The following is an 18,877-nucleotide window of genomic DNA, read 5'->3' as shown; positions in this document are numbered from 1 at the left end:
GAGGAGCAGTCATGTGGATGCCCCGCCTCTCACATGGCACACACTGACAACATGCAACTCACATGCAACACAACACAACACGCATGTATAATGCGGTTATACAACACTGACAACACACACTGCACACAAACACACACAACCTATACAACACATACCCAATATCTGCGACTCACAACACAATATGCATTTATAACACACTCATACGACACATAACCAATACATGCAACTCACAACACAACATGTGCGTACAACACACTCATACACACATACAGCACACGTAACCTACATACAACACAACACACACGTACAATGCACTCATACAGCACACACAACACACAACTCACATACAACATGCACATGCAACACACTCATATGCAGGGGCCCTTGAAAACAGTATGCTAAGAATAGATAGGGCTCAAGGACAGTATCTCCAATTGAACTTTTAATGAACTCCCGTAGGCGCCAAGAAGGTGGACAAATAAGGAAGAGCACAGAGACAAGGAACTAAGCAGAAGGTTACATCTGGGTAAAGAAAGTTTGTTTTGCATTGTGTTCTTTCTGCTGACGTGGGGTTTATGGAGTATAAATAAAGTGAGGCGGAGGCTCTGAGCGTGGAAGCCATGTATTCTTGTCCTGTGTTGTCTTGTGTGTACATTCTTTTGTTTAGGAAACACGCGGACTCCAACACTCATACAACACACAACACTCATGCAACACACAACACACATAACTCACAACACAACATGCACACACAACACTCATACAACATACATACAATACACGCAACTCACAACATACACATACAACACACTCAAACAGCTCACGTACAACACATGCAACTCACGTTCAACACAACATGCACGTACAACACACACAACACACGCAACTCAACACAACATTCACGTACAACACATTCATACAACACAACACTCATACAATGTACACACAATACATGCAACTCACAACACAACATATACATACAATACACTCATACAACACATGCAACTCACGCACAACACAGCATGCACGTACAACACACTCATACAACATATAACACATACAACATACACACAACACACGCAACTCAACACAAATACATGTACAATTCACTCACAACATACAACACTCATGCAACACACAACACATGCAACCCATAAACACATGTACAACACACTCATACAACACACAACACTCATACATCACACACAATACATGCAACTCATATACGACATACACATACACACATACAACACACAACACTCATACAACGTACAAAGCATGCAACTCACAAATACATGCACAACACACTCATACAACACACAACACTCAAACATACAATAAGTGCAACTCAACACAATATGCACATACAACACATACAACCCATGCAACTCACATACAACACAACACACTCATACAACACATTCATACAACACACACTATACATATTCTAAGTATGAAATAGAAAACAGCACACACACAGTTTCTAAATTTGATGAAAACTTTTTTCAAGAAAGTCGTCTAACATCCAAACTGGTACCATGTCCTCATTTTCAGTTGCTGTTCAGATTCAAGCATTTTTATCATCTACTCTATGAATTACAATAATACAGCATAAACCCATTTTTCATTTTACACCCACTTTGGTGTGGGGTGCTCCAAAACAGGGGCCAGGAGCCTCAGAGTCGTCCCTCGGAACAAAACACAACCGACACTCAGAGGCCAGAAAGGGAACTCGGGGGGTGACATACACTCTCTCATCTGCAGAGCTCTGCTTCAAATACTTTACATGTAACCAGGGCTGGAACGGGTTGGTGAGGGTACAGACATGGCAAACTGAGAAGAAACTGGCAGGTGGAGAAAGATCAGTCAAAATCCAAGGAAAAATGCTGAACATTTTCCACAAATAGTTCACACAACAGATGATACTCAGGCTACTGAAAGTTTATTGAGAGAGGTCTTGCTCCAAAGAAAAAGTTCTCTCCCAAAGTTATCAAAGATTCAGAGCAGGCACCTGCACCCAACACACCATCTTCCGAGGGCCTATGAGTCAAAAAGAAGGTAAGACAGTAGTAAGGGTACAGGGGGAGGAGAGCGGGAGGGGACCGAGAACTCGGAACCAAGAGATGGGCGGACACTGAATGCCTGACTCCAAGGTTATCACCTCAGAAAACAAGTCTGTTTAAGTCCGTAGTAACAGTGTTAGTACTTTCACTGAACCTGCACTCAACACTAGAGAACCTCCCTGTGTTATGAAGACGATCTGAAAAATAACATTAATTCACAATGTAGAGTGATGATTCAGCCACAGAAAATAAAATTGATATAATCCACTACAAGTCACACTATGTCTTTCTTTAAGACTGGTTTATGATGCAGAAAAGAGGCAGTTTGAGATCTAAAATACTTAAACTGGCAAACACCTTGTTTCCCTGAATTCTCACAACCGTGGCACCAGCTAGAGTAAGACAGAGTGGTTTTCAGAGCTTCCAGAACAGCAGAACAGATCAATCATAAATATGCAAAAGTGATCTGAAGACAGAATTAATTAATATTCCACGTTTTGGCTTAAACTAGTCATGTGATTTCCAATAAGTGGGAAACATTCACACCAATTTTTATAAGAAAGTTCAATGTGAACACATAGTACAGAACATTGCCTTTGTTTTGCAATTTATTTATTTAATATGACAATTTCATTTGTATTTAGTTATTCTTGATGTTGAATGCTCATCTTTATTAATGATGAGCTACCCATTTTCTGACTGAGGAAACAGAAAGTTGTCACTGCCTAACAGCAATACTCAAAACAGCCTGTATGAAAGGGGAAGGTATATCTGTGCGCACACAGATGCATACACATGCATACACGTACCTATACATGTACACACACGTTTACATATGTGCATACACATACACACATACACGTGTATGCACGTGCACACGTGCATGCACATGTACACGTGTGTGCATGAGCGCACATGCATGCACACATACGCACATACATGCATACATATGCACAGACACGTACACTCATATACACACGTACACATGCACACACATACATGCATATGCACGTGCACATGGACACGTGGACACGCACATACACACGCATACACACATGCACACACCTGCATGCGTACATGCATACGTAAGTATCATCTCAGGTACATGGATTCAAAATTCTGATGCAAACAAGAATAATTACAAAACAGGGTAGGGTGTCAACAAGTGAGAATTGAGATGAAAGTTCTGATATGTACCAGAGACAATACGGGAGGTCGTCACATCACATAAATATCTTACCCATTTTAAACGTGACAATTCCTGCCAACATCGGCCTGGATTAAGATGATTTCATTGACATAAGGAACAGAAAATATAATATTTATTCTAATGAGATTCTGTAATCATTACATTATTTTCACAATTATAAGTAATCACTAAATAACTTCCTCCCAAGGGTCTAAAAATAAAAATAATATAACAAAAGAAAGTCACAGTCCTGACAGCTTTATCATGCAAATCACAACTGTGAAAATCAAGCATGTTTTTGAGACTATGCCCTCCTCAAATATCCTTCATGGAATTTTGTACTAGTAATGGCTGGTAATTAATTGTTATACCAGCTGGAAAGTATATCATTTGGGGTATGTGAAGTAAACATGTAAAGAGAAATGACCACACACACCTGAAACCAGACCTCATTTCACAACCGTTTCCTACTTTCGATTTGCTTAGTTTACTTCATGAGGTACCTCGAGGAGAGAAAGCAGAGCTGGGATCTGCCCCGAGGCTGCTTCGGGAAGAGCTGGGTGGGCACCAAGACCCTCAGACCGAGGGCTGAGCTGCGTGGCTATGACCCCATCACTGCAGCTCCCCAAGCGTGTGTCCCTGTGTGTCACGCAAAACCCTGCCACACAGGTGACACACGCCACATGCCTGACACAGGCTCAGCACACAGGGAGCGATCAGTAAGTGGTGACTAGAGAGAAGCGACGGCCTTCAGCGTGGATGGAGAAAACAGGCCACAGACTCACAGAGGAAACGCCACAGATCCACAGACGGAGAAAACACCACAGACGCACGGACGGAGGAAACACCACAGACGCACGGAGGGAAGAAAAGCCACAGACACACGGAGGGAGGAAAAGTGCCACAGACGCAGGGACGAAAGAAACGCCACTGACGCACGGACAGAAGAAACATCACAGACGCATGGACGGAGGAAACGTGCCACAGAGGCACACACGGAGAAAACAGGCCACAGATGCATGGACGGAGGAAACAGGGCAGAGACGCCCACACACCAGTGTGGAACGTCGGACAGGAACGTCCCGGCCATGCACTGTCCACTCCCCCTAGAGACTTCCCACCCCCAGAGCACTCAGGATGGCTGTGGAGCTCCTGCCATGCACCCCAGAGGCGAAGCTGGGGAGCAAGAGATGAGCAGGTTCACGTCCATCAAATGCAGCTGCAATCCCTGTAATAACTGGAGGTCACTATTAAACAGAAGGGCACTTCACTTGGAATAAAAGCACTCTGCATAAAAGAACTAAAGATTGGCTGGAGACAGCTTAGAAACCGTCACCATTATTCTTGTTAGTGACAGCGAAGCTTCAAGAGTGGTCATTTTTCCTGTAGAAATCCCACAGAGGTGATTCCTGGAACTCATTTAGAATATTTCTTTCCCAGAAACCACACAACCAAGAACTTAATGTGCCGTCTCTTGACCAGAAAGATTCAGATTTCTGATGGAACTAAATCCTGTCCAGCCTCCTGATTCTAGAAGATGCTATACAGAAAAGCTAACTCAAAGGGGTCTCATTTCTTTTGTCGTCCATGACACATATAAAAAAAATTTTAAATATACAAAAAATGTAGGAATTGTACAGTGAATACCCATGTGTCTACCCCCTGGATCACAGATTAGATTTAAATGTAAAGTTCTAAAGTTCCCAGCTAAGGAAATGTGCAGTGTAAGCCTCTACCTGGTTAGAACCAAGGGGAATGGAATGAGCTTTCCCCAGCCTTGCTGCTCAGCTGGGAGGGGCTGCCACAGCTCAGCCACCCCACCCCAGAGCACCCAGGATGGCTGTGGAGTTCCTGCCACCCACCCCAGGTATGAGGCTGGATCCCCAATCACGGTGTTAAGAATGAGCCAGCCTTTAGAGGCCATGTGGTCTATACTTGAATAGAAAATGTTCCAGGAAACTAAAGATTCCAATGTGTGTGCTGAATTCCTAACCATTTGAAACCCAGGCTCCTCATCTATACACGAAAAACAACGCTCTCTCCTGGGAAAGCATTTCAGAAGGACGAAAAAGGATCCACATGAGAGCAGCTGAAAACTACAAGGCATCATGCAATTATAAGCCTTTTTCTATATCTTTGTTTCAAGGAATGTCAGCATTCTAAATATTGCAGTTCATCCCACATCACCTTTCAGGAGCAAATCATAACGATCAAAACTATCAGCAGAATCACTACCAGCTCATTCGCCACGTGCTTCTTCTTCCTGCACGACAATTTCTACAGAACGATGGGACCATCCAAGAATGGCTCCCTGCCATCATGTGCCCATTCTCCTTCCCCAGGGAGCTATTCCTGTACTCATGGGGCATGGGAAACCTGTATAACGCCACCAGAAAGTCCTTGTTTGACTTACACACTTCCCAGAAGGGCTGATTTTATCCAGAATCCTAACAGTGTCAAACACTAAACCTAAGAAATCATCAAGAAACCAAGGAAATGTAAGGCCATGTCCTGCCCCGGGTGCATGGTTACTAGGGGAGAAATAGAAAATGAGACATGAAAGGAAACTTTTAAGATATTCAGACCATCACTGGATGATTCCAGGAACCCATTACAGATCATTGCTCTTCCTAATAACAGGAAAGAAATTCTAAAATCCCAACAGGCATGGTGAGTCCCTCACTTGCATGAAGTCAAAATAATAATCCATCACTCTCTTCAAAAGGACAACAGAAAAACTCTACTTCCTCTTCATATTAATTTGTGTACAAGCAACTTAAGTGAGAAAATCTTAATGTCTGGACTGTGATATCAATAGCAAAATAATCCCAAGATTCCCAATTAAAAGATACAGACGGGCTGAATGAATTTAAAAGAAGAAAAACCGACTATATGCTGCCTACAAAAAACTCAGTTCAGCCGCAAAGACACACATAGACTAAACGTGAAGGGATGGAAAAACACATTCCACATTAATGGAAATTAAAAGTGAGCAAGAGTAGCCATATTTATTTCAGATCAATCACAATTTAAGTCAAAAACTGTAAAAAGGAGACAAAAAGGTAATTATATAATAAAGAGATCAAAATAGCAAAAGGATATAACAATTACGAGTATATGTGCACCCAACAACAAAGCACTCAGATATATAAAGCAAATATTAGTAGATCTAAATAGAGAGAGAGGTCGGGCGTGGCGCCTCACGCCTATAATCCCAGCATTTTGGGAGGGATGTGGGGGCAGGTGGATCACCTGAGGTCAGGAGTTTAAGACCAGCCTGGCCAACATGGTGAAACCCTGTCTCTACTAATACAAAAAATTAGCCCAGCATGGTGGCATATGCCTGTAATCCCAGCTACTTGGGAGGCTGAGGCAGGAGAATCACTTGAACTCAGGAGGTGGAGTTTGCAATGAGTTGAGATTGCACCTCTGCACTCCAGCCTAGGCAACAACAGCAAAACTCTGTCTCAAATAAATTTATATATACATATATATATATACATACACACATATATATATGTGTGTATGTATATATATATAGAGAGAGAGACAGAGAGAGACAGGGAGATACCAACACAACAATAGTAGGAGCTTCAAAATCCCACTGTCAGCACTGGAGGTCATCTAGACAAAAAATAACAACAAAACATCAAATTTAAAGTCCAGTGTAGACCAAATGAACCTAACAGACATTTACAGAACATTTCATCCAACAGATACAAAATGCACATTCTTCTCCTCAGCACATGAAACATTCTCTAGAATCCACCACATGCTAGGCTACAAAAGAATTCTCAATACATTTTTTCTAAAATTGAAATAACATCTAGGATATTCTCAGACTCTAACAGAATAAAGCTATAAATCAACAACAAGGAACAGACACTTCTCAAAAGAAGACATTTATGCAAAGAGACATGAAAAAATGCTCATAATATAGAAGGAGACCACCACTTCTCCTGTTGTCTTTCCCAGCTTTTCCCCATCTCCCTTTTTCCCTAGTTTATAAGACAGGAGAAGGGGGAGAAAACAAAAAGTTGGAAGGAAACAGAAGTAAGATAAATAGCTAGATGACCTTGGCACCACCACCTGGCCCTGGTGGTTAAAATAATAATAATAATATTAACCCCTGACCAAAACTACTAGTGTTATCTGTAAATTCCAGACATTGTTTGAGAAAGCACTGTAAAACGTTTTGTTCTGTTAGCTGATGCATGTAGCCTTCCATCATGTTTTGTCTGCGGCTAGTCCTGCTACAATAATCACTCGCCATCAGAGAAATGCAAATCAAAACCACAATGAGATACCATCTCACACCAGTTAGAATGGCGATCATTAAAAAGTCAGGAAACAACAAGTGCTGGAGAGGATGTGGAGAAATAGGAACACTTTTACACTATTGGTGGGACTGTAAACTAGTTCAACCATTGTGGAAGACAGTGTGGTCATTCCTCAAGGATCTAGTACTAGAAATACCATTTGACTCAGCCATCCCAATACTGGGGATATACCCAAAAGATTATAAATCATGCTGCTATAAAGACACATGCACACGTATGTTTATTGCGGCACTATTCACAACAGCAAAGACTTGGAACTAACCCAAATGTCCATCAATGACAGACTGGATTAAGAAAATGTGGCACATATACACCATGGTATACTATGCAGCCATAAAAAAGGATGAGTTCACGTCCTTTGTAGGGACATGGATGCAGCTGGAAACCATCATTCTCAGCAAACTATCGCAAGGACAGAAAACTAAACACCGCAAGTTCTCACTCATAGGTGGGAAATGAACAGTGAGATCACTTGGACACAGGAAAGGAAACATCACACACCGGGGCCTGTTGTGGGGAGGGAGGAGGCGCGAGGAGGGAGGGATAGCATTAGGAGATATACCTAACGTAAATGATGAGTTAATGGGTGCAGCATACCAACTTGGCACGTGAATACATATGTAATAAACCTGCACATTGTGCACATGTACCCTAGAACACAAAGTTTAATTTTAAAAAAAAATCAACAACAAGGAGAACTTTCAAAACTGTATAAATACATAGAAATTAAACAATATACCCTTGAATAGCCAATGGGTCAATGAAGAAATGAAGAAGGAAATTTAAAAATTTCTTGAAATAAATGAAAACAGAAACACAACATATCAAAGTTTATGGTATACAGCGAAAGCAGTATTAAGAGGAAAGTTTATAACAATGAACTCCTACATTTAAAAAACAGATTTAAAATAAACAACCTAACAAGGAACTGCAATGAGCTAGAAGAGCAAGAACAAATCAAATCCAAAAGTGGTAGAAGAAATAACAAAGATCAAAGAGGAACTAAATAAACTTGAAACTAACAAATATAAAAATGAAGAAAAAAATGTTGGTTTTTTGAAAAGATAAATAAAATAGACAAACCATTAGCTACAGTAAGCAAACAAAAAGAAATCCCAAAGAAATAAAATTAGAAACAGAAAAGGAGAATGATAGTTGATACCGCAGAAATACAAGGGATCATTACAGACTATTTTGAACAACTGTATGTCAACAGATTGGAAAATCTAGAAGAAATGGATAAATTCCCGGACACGTACAACCTACCAAGATGGAACCAAGAAGAAACGGAAATCCTGAAGAGACCAATAATGAGTAACATGTATGACTAAGTAATAATAAAAAGTCTCCCAACAAAGAAAACCCCAGAACTAGGTGACTTCACAGCTGAATTCTACACATTTTTATTTCAATTCTTCTCAAACTATTCCAAAAGTAATGAAGAGGAAGGAATTCTGCTAAGTTCATTCTTCAAGACCAGCATTACCCTGATACCAAAATAAGACAAGGACACAATAAAAAGAGAAAACTATAGGTCAATATCCCTGATGAACACAGATGCAAAAATCCTCAACAAAATACTAACAAACTGAATCCAACAGCAAATCAAAAAGATTATACACCATGATCAAGTGGGATTTATCCCAGGATGCAAGGATTGCTCAACAAACACAAATCAATAATCATGCTACATCACATCAACAGAATTAAGGACAAAAACCATAATATCATTTCGATAGATACAGAAAAAGCATTTGATAGAATTCAACGCTGCTTCCTGATAGAAAGTCTCAACAAACGAGGCACTGAAGGAAACATACCTCAACACAATAAAGGCCATATGTGACAAACCCACAGCTAACATAATGGGGAATGGGGAAACACTAAGAGCTTTTTCTCTGAGATCTGTAAAAGACAAGGACGCCCACTTGTGCCACTCCTATTCAACACAGCACTGAATGTCCTAGTCAAGAGCAGTCAGGCAAGAGAAAGAAATCAAGGGCACCCAAAGTGGAAAGGAGGCACTCTAATTGTCTGTTTTCAGACAATGTGCTCTTATATATTTAAAAAAAAAAAGACTCCAGCAAAAATCTCTTTGAACTGATAAACAAATTCAGTAAAGTTACAGAATACAAAATCAACATATAAAAATCAGTAGCATTTCTATAGACCAACAACGAGCCAGTGAAAAAAGAAATCAAGAAAGCAATCCCATTTAACTACAAAAATATAAAATAAAAATAAAAATACCTCAGAAGAAATCTAATCAAGAAGGTTAAAGATCTCTATGAGGAAAACGATATTCTACCCTCTGAAGGTAGAACAGTGGCTTCTAGAGACAGGAAAGGGCGACGGGAAGGCAGAAAGGGAGAGGTTGGCTAATGAATACAAAATTACATCTAGATAGTAAAAATAAGGGTTAGTGTGCTATAGCCTTGTAGGGTGACTATAGTTTACAATTTATTGTATATTTTCAAGCAGCTAGAAGAGAGGATTTTAAAATATTCCCAGCATTAAGAAATTACAAATGTTTGAGATGATGGACATGCTAATTACCCTGAGTTGCTAATTACACACGAAAAATATGTATTGAAATATCACACTGTATCCCACGGATATGTACTACAATGTGTCCATTAAAAATAATAATTGTTAAAAACCCAAGGGTCATTTCTCATTTGTCCTATGTCAGTGTTGTGGCCCATTGATGGAGACCTAGCCATTTGCAAGTAAGACTATAGTCACTTGAGCTGAAAGCAAATGAATCGTCACAAAAATTACCACTGGCACCAAGTCTTCTTTCCAGAATTTCCTGCCCACAGCACTGTCAGAGTCACTGTGGGCAGGAAAGACACACTAGCACTCAAGTTTCAACCCCAGTACAGTTGATGCTTTTATTTCTCTGGTTTGGAATAGGTGTGTGTTCATAATTTACGTTTACTCCAACTGTCCCCTTGCTTAAATAGCTTCTTAAGGATAACTTCCTCTTACTAAATTCCAACAGCTTCTGAGCATCCATTATATTCTCCAAAGTAAATAAAAAGAGAAAATGTGTTGAAAGCCTGATAATGTTCACTTAAGAATCCAGCATGATGTACAGCTTGAAATGGCTACTCCACCTTGTTCCTTTACATGACTTTTAAAGTAGCCCCAGTTATTATACATAATTGAAGTCATAATTTCTGCAATACCATTAGGTCCACGAACGGTGGGGCCAGGGGACTTCAAAGTCTGTCTCCGATTTTTTTTTTTTTTTTAAAAGGAAAGCTCATGAGAGTAGGTAATGAAAATAAATATTCACACAACTCGGAACAGGGGATGGTGAAACATAAAGCTCCAGCCTGGCACAGGTGTCCAGCCAGTGAGGGTGGGGACACAGACTCATACGGTCCCCACAATCCCTCAGAAGTGCCACAGACAGGTGGGTGGCCTGAGACAGAGCCAGGCTCCGAATTCCGGGAGCTGTCTGGCTCATGTGCACCCCATGTGGTCCACAGTGCATGAGGATACCCAACATCACCAGTCCCGGTGCAGAACACAAGAATGCCCCATGGCATGAGCCCCCGCTGCACAGCATAGCCCGAAGGTGCCAGCTCAGACTCCTACACACGCTGGTCACCAAGGCACTGCCCTCCAGGAAGGAGGACCCCAGAGGTCGTGGCAGGGTGAGGTTCTGCTCTTCATCATCCCCGAGCAGAGGGGAAAGTCCAAGCAGACATTTGGGGAGCCTCTACACGTGGTTCTGGGACTCTGAGTGGAGGTTCAAAGATGTCCCCAGGTACGCCAGACTCAAACCTAAAAGAGACCCATTCTTCCAGATATGCCCAGACTGGAACCTATATAGGCCATCCTTCCTAGCTTTTCTCTGGAAAAGCAGGCTTAAAATAGTATCGACTAAAAGGGGCCACCAGGAAGACAGAAGTACTATCTTTAAAAAAAGAATTTTTTTTTTTTTTTTTTAAAAAGAGGCACTGAGGCTCTGACCCATCTGAGCACAGAGTACATGCTCGGCAGCATCTGTCAGAGCAGAGCAAGTACACATATGCTCTCCATGACCTGTGCTCCCAGCACCCATGCTCCCCACACCCATGCGTCACACGCCCGTGCTCCCCACACCTGTGCACCGGGCATCCGTGCTCCCCACACCCGTTCTCCCCGCACCCATCCTCTCCACGCCCATGCTCCCTACACCTATCTGTGCTCCCCATGCCTATGCTCCCTGCATCCGTGCTTCACGCACTGTGCTCCCTGCACCCATGTCTGCTCCTCGAGCTCTCTTCCACTGATTTCCTCTGTACATCCCTCTTGATAGTCACTGTCACCTCGAATCACCTGGCTAAATGGAGGTAAAGAAAAAGTCTAGAGTAGCACATTGGAGGACAGAGTGGAAGTGGCTATTTACCAACAGGGCTATGAGATGAGCGCATCTGATCCCCATTAATCCTGACGGTCAGTTGATTAGCCCTGTTCAACAGCTGGGGACACTGAGGTGTGGAAGGGCGGGCTTGCTTACCCCAGATGATGCTGACAGTGTGGGCCCAGCCCAGTCCCACAGCCACCAGGAGGAGGCTCCTCACTGGGCAGGTGCGGAGGTGCAGCCCAGAGAACGCTTGGGACCCTGGCACAGACTCCTCAGGAAGGAAACAGAGAAAGGCCCACAGAGACTCAAGCAGCACAGAAGAAGGTCACCCACAAGTTAAAAATAGATGTTTGTGCTTTACCGTCCCAGAGTGCTAAAAATCCAACCCACTCACACGCACAGCCTGACGTGAGCCTGGCCTCCTGCAGCACTGGGCTAAGCGAGAGACGTACCTGCCCCTCTCCCGACAACAGCAGACTCGGCAGCTATTCTTCAATGTACTTGACACCCTTCCGTGAGGATTAAGCAACACTCTATCGACACTGGCTAAGTTTAATCCCGACACAGCCAACCATCTAGATCTGCAGTGAAAAAACAACTTACTTTGGATGATTCTGCCACTGAAAAAGACCCTGAATCTCCCAGCAAAGTTTAGTGACACGACTTACCTTTCTGTTTTCACTTCAGGTACACTGGCCCACATGATCTAATTTACCTGCTGATAATGCCTTGGAAAGACCACCAGGGGGCCCCACACCATTTTCAGCTTTAGAGGATGTGAATTTCCCTTTGATGAGAAAAGTGATGGGGAAAGAAAACAAGGATCCAAAACAGATGCCTGTGTGTTTCCTGGGAGTGATAAAGTCAGGAACTGCCTCTCTGTGTCAGGCGAGGGAGTAACAGAGACAATGGCACCAACTCCTGAGACAGAGGACCTGATGCATGGTGCAGCCACCGCCTGTGGCCAAGGAAATTCCAGGGAATGTAGACCCCAGTTGCATGGTACAGCCACCATGTGCGACCACAGAAATTCCAGGAATGTAGACCCTCAGTCACATGGTACAGCCACTATCTGCAGCCACAGAAATTCCAGAGAACGCAGACCCTCAGACACATGGTACAGCCACTATCTATGGCCATGGAAATTCCAAGGAATGCAGACCCTCAGTCACATGGTACAGCCACCATATATGGCCACGGAAATTCCGAGGAATGCATACCCCAGTCGCATGGTGCAGCCACAGCCTGCAGCCACAGAAATTCTGGAGAACGCAGACCCCAGTCGCATGGTACAGCCACCACCTATGGCCATGGAAATTCCAGGGAACAGAGACCCTCATTCCCATGGTACAGCCACCACCTATGGCCACGGAAATTCAGGGGAACGCAGACCCTCAGTCACATGGTACAGCTACCACCTGTGATCACAGAAATCCTGGGGAACACAGACTCCAGTCGCATGGCGCAGCTACCATCTGTGGTCACAGAAATCCTGGGGAACACAGACTCCAGTCGCATGGTGCAGCCACCACCGGCAGTCACGGAAATTCCAGGGAATGCAGACCCCAGTCACATGGTACAGCCACCGTCTATGGCCACGGAAATTCCAGGGAACATAGACACCAGTCGCATGGTGTGGCCACCACCTGTGGCCATGAAATTCTGGGGAATGCAGGCCCCAGTCTCTAAAGTATGAACTTCACTGCAGTGAATGTGGAAGAGTTTCTCTCTGGGCAGAGCTCAGTATCCAGAAGGGAAGTCGGCCCTAGGAATGCCTTCCTCCTCTTCAGAGCTCAGGGCCTAGGGCTGACACCCTTGGGAGGGGTCCTTGTTCAGCAATTGTGCCTGTGGAGGGTCCCCCAACACTCACCGTGCACCTCCTAGGAGCGGAGGCTACAACAGGGAGCCAGAGACCAAGCTCTGCTCAGACAACAGTGAGCTGATGGCCTTCCACTCTAAGTTCAACAGGGACCCAGGGACCAAGCTCTGCTCAGACAACAGTGAGTTGATGGCCTTCCACTCAAAGTTCAACAGGGACCCAGGGACCAAGCTCTGCTCAGACAACAGTGAACAGATGGCCTTCCACTCTAAGTTCAACAGGGACCCAGGGACAAAGTTCTGCTGAGACAACAGTGAACTGATGGCCTTCCACTCTAAGTTCCAGCTGCATGGAATGTGTATTCCATGAATGCCTGTTAAATGAATGATTCATATAAGGTCATCTGTGCTGACCTTTGCTGGTCTGCTGACTGTAAGCTTCAGAGCATAGGCCTCATTCCTGGAGCAGCCAGCTCTTCCCAGAGCGACGGCCGCTGGAGGGCAAAGCCCAGAGCTTCTGTCCTGCAGCAACGCACTCAGGACCCTGCGCTGGGCACGCTGGGGGCCTCTCCAGCAGAAGATCCCCAGCCCTGACCTTGCAATACCAGTGAACCCCAGGGGAGTCCCAAGTGCTCAAAATCAAGTAAATGTCCATTGTGATTTAACATATCAATTTTAGAAGAAAGGGCATATTGCCACCTTCCTCCTCAAACTAGGGACTATAAATCGATCCATCACCCTAACTGAGACTCTGCCTTAAATTCTGCTAAAACTACCATCCAAACACTGAAATTTACATTAGCGTTAAGGGAAAAAAAAAAAAAATTAAACCAAACACCTGTAAGAAACAGTCAAGTGACCTGTGATACATCAACCCAAAGATTAAACATGAAAATAATGAAGTAGCAAGATATTAAAAGAATATAAACTCTATGTACATCATGGCCCAAGGTTCTAAAATTACACAGAGACAAAGACTGGAATGGAAGGGGGATATGTTTACAGATACATTTTTTAATTTTTAATTTTTAATATTACTTCTCTAATGTATGATTTGACTAACCAGATAATTCAGCAAAAAATAAAAAAATCAATTATGCCTATAGATAAATATGTAAAGAATCCTTCTCTTTGATGCCAATGGAATTAGTTTGGGTCTGACCCACAGTCTTCAATCTTTTAATTAAGACACAAAAACCATCTTTCAAGCTGTTAGAAAAAAAAAAAGAAAAAGATTGAAAACCAGGAGCCCAGAAGAAAAGGACTCGCTATGTATCACAGCGTCTCTCCACGCCTCTCCACCCTGGACAGTGCTCCCTCTTTCTCCATTTTCATACCTACTGCACAAAACACTTAGCAAAGAACTATCTCAATTCATGAGTCACACAGCACAAAGGGCCAGTGTCGCTGCCAAACATACCCTGCAGCCCCAAAACGAAGAGGCAACTGGTTCCTTCCTTCCTCAGTGAAGGAAGAATGAGAGGCTGCTGGTTGTAATTTTAAATCTCACACCTCAATGTCTTAGCACTTTCCTGCTTTGTTGGTTTCCAGGGCTTATTAAAATTAACCACCCCCCACCCCCCGCGGATATTGAAGAAAGAAAGCAGGACGGTTGTGCAGGCTTCCAAGAGGCAGAGCCTTCCTTCCATGGCCACCTCTGTCTGTCTACCCACAGCAGCAGGGTTTACCAATTAGTCTCCCTTAAAGAGCAGTTTATGCTCATCGCGAACAAATGGATGCAATTGCTTCTTTTGAGATGCAGCAAGTTTTGGGCCCTCAGCAAAAAAAAAAAAAAAAAAAAAAAAAAGAAAGAAAGAAAGAAAGAGAAAAAACAGGGCAGTGGCACAACAGTCATAACCTCTGCGTGGCACACACACAGAAGGAAAATTAAAGCCCTGGAGGCGGAGGCGTTCAGAAAGGGAAGGTGGAAGCAGGAAGGACGCCCACGGGATAGAGTGGTCAGATACAGACCACCTCACCAAAGGGCGCCTTAGATGTTCCAGAGGACAAAATGCCCCTCTTTCCAGGGTAAACACCCATTTGCCAAACTCAGCCAGTGACGGCAAGCAGGAGTTTGCTTTTTTTTTAAGGCGTCTGAGAAATGATGAGAAGAGCAAGAAAAGAGCTTAATAATGGGACTGACAGGGCCCTGGGCTGGTGACTCAGCTGATGTGCACAGCATCAAAACCCAGGTTCCTCAATGCGCTCCCTCTGCAGCTCAGGACAGCACTACAACTCACCCCATCAATCACTGCTTAAAAAAATCAGTTCTAAAAAAAGACGACCCATTTGAAAGCAGCCGGAGGAGGAAGACAGAGAGTGTCTCACAGAATCCAACCGCTTGTAGCCTCGGAACCATAACAAGAATATGAAACTAGCGGGTCCAGTGTGAGGCAGAACAGAGACGCCATCACGGCTCTCAGGAGGCTGAGCAGGAAGCACATGGCGCAGGCCCTGCAACGCCCTAAGGGCGCCTGGAGCAGCCCACAGGCCTGTGTCCTTCGTGTGGGTTCACCTTCCTAGTTTCCTGGGTAAATTCAATGTACAGCATTTATTCGCCAAGAAAAGAACATTCAAATCAAACTACTGTCATAACTCTGAAGGGCTCTTAACACTCCAGTCCACATGTTCAAAAGCCCACAAATATCAGTGCTGCCACTGTGCAGGCAACAATGTTTTGGATGCATCATGCAGGTAACCAGTAACGATGTTTTCATGTTTTCCGTAGCCATCTCATTCAGGATACTAAAATGATCTGTGACGACTTGATACTTAGTTATCTGTGATTTTCAGATAGATTTAACAAGGCTACCTGGCCAAGAAGGCCTCACCCTCCTGAACCCGGGCACCGGTGCCCTTACGTGCACCCGGGGCCTGGGGAGCGAGTCTCCACCACCTCCCGCTCTTCAATGTTAAATGTCCTCCCGGCGCGCCCGCATCGTGGGCCCAGGCTCGGCCCCCACTGGAGAGCCCTTTCCACATTACAGGACAGGGGAAGCCCAGAGCCCGCGCTGCGGTGCCGCTGACGTCCCAGAGTCCCCGCTTCCTGGTCCTTCCCGTCCGCGGAGGCTGGCGGGGAGGGCCTGGGACCCATTTTAGTTTTCGGTTTTGTTACGAGCCGGAAGGCGACAGCACATGCGAGCGCAGGAAACCCTTTTTTAAAATCTTCCAGCGGAAACGCGAGGGGCTGCCGGACCGCCTCGGAGACGCTAGGCGGGAACCCAGAGCACCCCGGCCATTTCCTGCTTTGCAGCAGCCGGGACCCTGCCCACGCCGCGCAGGGCCCGAGGCGACAGGAGGCCCGCGGGCATCCGGCCGTTTCTTCCTCGACATGCTGGGGGGTGGCGTGGGGCGGAGTTGGGGGGCGGGGGCAACTTAAGAAGTGATCGCGCTGTACCCAGGATTCGGAGGGGAAGCCCGGCCCCATCCTATAGCTCAGAGGCAGAACGACCCCGGAAGGTGCTCCAGGCGACCCCCTCTACCAGGCTCAATTTAAAACATAAACCGGAGAGGGTGGAAAGCTCACTATTTTCCGGATGGAGGTTCCTACCGCCATGTCCCTTCCTCCTCCGCCCCACCCGGCAAGGACCCCGGGGTTGCCTTGCCGGCTCCCGCCGCCCCGCAGGTACCCCTGCCGCTCCCGGGCACGGGCTTCTCCCCAGTTCTTCCCATCGCTTCCCCACCTTTCCCCGGGTCCTCCCATCGCTTCCCCCTCTTCTGCCCCGTTCCCCCATCCCCTTCGCCCTGTTCTCCCCTTCTCCCTCTTCTCTCCTTCTCCGTCCGTCCCTCCCTCGCCGCCCGGAGCGGGGCGCGCACCTTGAGCATGTCCCCCGCTGGTCAGCACGCCGATGGCCTTGCGGGACCCGGAGAGGTGCTCCAGGAACTTCCGCAAGGAGCCCTTGGGGGCCCGGGAGTCGTCCGCGTCCAAGGCGAAGAGGCCGAGGGCAGTAGCTAGTCCGGTTGCGCAGCAGGAAATGGAGACGCTGCGGGCGCGCGCCCGACTCGGAAACGCTGCCCCGCCCGCGCCCCCGCCCGGCCCTAGCGCCAAAGGGCCTTGACGGGCGGGGCCCAAGCGCACAGGAGGGGCTGCGGGGGTGGGGGCGCGGCTAGGGGCAGGGGCAGGGAAAGGGGCAGAGAAAGGGGCAGGGGCTGGCCGGGGGCGGGTGTGGGCAGGAGGACCTACGCGGGGGTCGTCGTAGGTGGCTGCCGCGCCAGCGGTGGATGAAGTCGCGGAGGCGGGGGTAGCACCACAAGTGGGCGGGGTCCCTGCGGGTGGGGCCGCGTTGCTGGTGCGCTAGCCTCGCGGGTGGGTTGGAAGACTCTGGTTGGGGCCTTTAGAGATGCCCGGAGCGCCACAGGTGGGGGCAGGGGCAGCGACCGGGGGAGGGGAGACCGCAGGGGGGCGGGGTCACATCGTTCGCTGGGCGGGCCAAGGCAGGGCGGAATAGAACGCCGGGAGCATCTCCGGGTGGGGGGGCAAGGGAGACCGTGAGTGGGCGCGAACGCAGGGGCCGGTGGAAACCCCGCACTTGCGGGGAGCGCCGATGGCGGGGCGGGGTGGAATTGGGGCGCGGAGACCCCACCTGGACGCGGAGGCTCGCGGCAGGCCCGGTAGATCCGGCTGTTGTCAGCACCGAGCCCGGCCGTGCGCACAGCTTCTTGCTGGCGGCAGGATTCCTCCTGGGGCTGCGCTAGGAGCCTCTGCGCGAGGCTTCCTCGATCCCCGCCCCCAAGTTTTCTCTGCAGCCTGAGGTCGGGAAGGACGCCCGGAGAGTGGATCCTCCAGGTGGTGGGAAAAGCTGAGCGCGGCGAGCTTAGCTATGACGAAGCTGCGATTTCCCGGGTCCACTGGGTCTGTGGCGCTCCTGGGCCCCCAGCCCGTCCCGTGGGGAGAAGAATCCTTGGGGTGGGGGAGATTGTCGGGGCGCTACCCTCAGAGACGCCTGGGCGCGCGAAAGTCAGAGTGGGACAGGAGGAGGCGCAACGGGACTGACCTGGCGCGGAGGCGGGACGACCCTTCCTCCCTACGTACACTGTGCTGACCTCGACTGACTTCACTGACCAACTCCACGTGCTGAAATACGCACATCCAAAGCACTGTGCCAGT

General features: G+C 46.5%; 1 protein-coding gene across 1 annotated transcript in view; it reads right to left on the bottom strand.

Moving 5' to 3' along the window:
* The window catches only part of LOC140708973 (uncharacterized), a gene marked incomplete at its 5' end in the record, with an annotated part of 54,655 nt that extends 36,138 nt beyond the window's left edge, over nucleotides 1-18,517 (bottom strand). The window contains 2 exons of the mRNA XM_073006220.1: nucleotides 17,587-18,036; nucleotides 18,354-18,517. Of these exons, the coding sequence (XP_072862321.1) occupies nucleotides 17,587-18,036; nucleotides 18,354-18,517 (614 nt within the window). The remainder of the gene's footprint in view (nucleotides 1-17,586; nucleotides 18,037-18,353) is intronic.
* Nucleotides 18,518-18,877: the final 360 nt, after the last annotated feature.

Source organism: Chlorocebus sabaeus, chromosome 18, assembly GCF_047675955.1.
Source record: "Chlorocebus sabaeus isolate Y175 chromosome 18, mChlSab1.0.hap1, whole genome shotgun sequence".
Lineage (NCBI taxonomy): Eukaryota > Metazoa > Chordata > Mammalia > Primates > Cercopithecidae > Chlorocebus > Chlorocebus sabaeus.
This window is presented reverse-complemented; position numbering and strand designations above follow the sequence as displayed.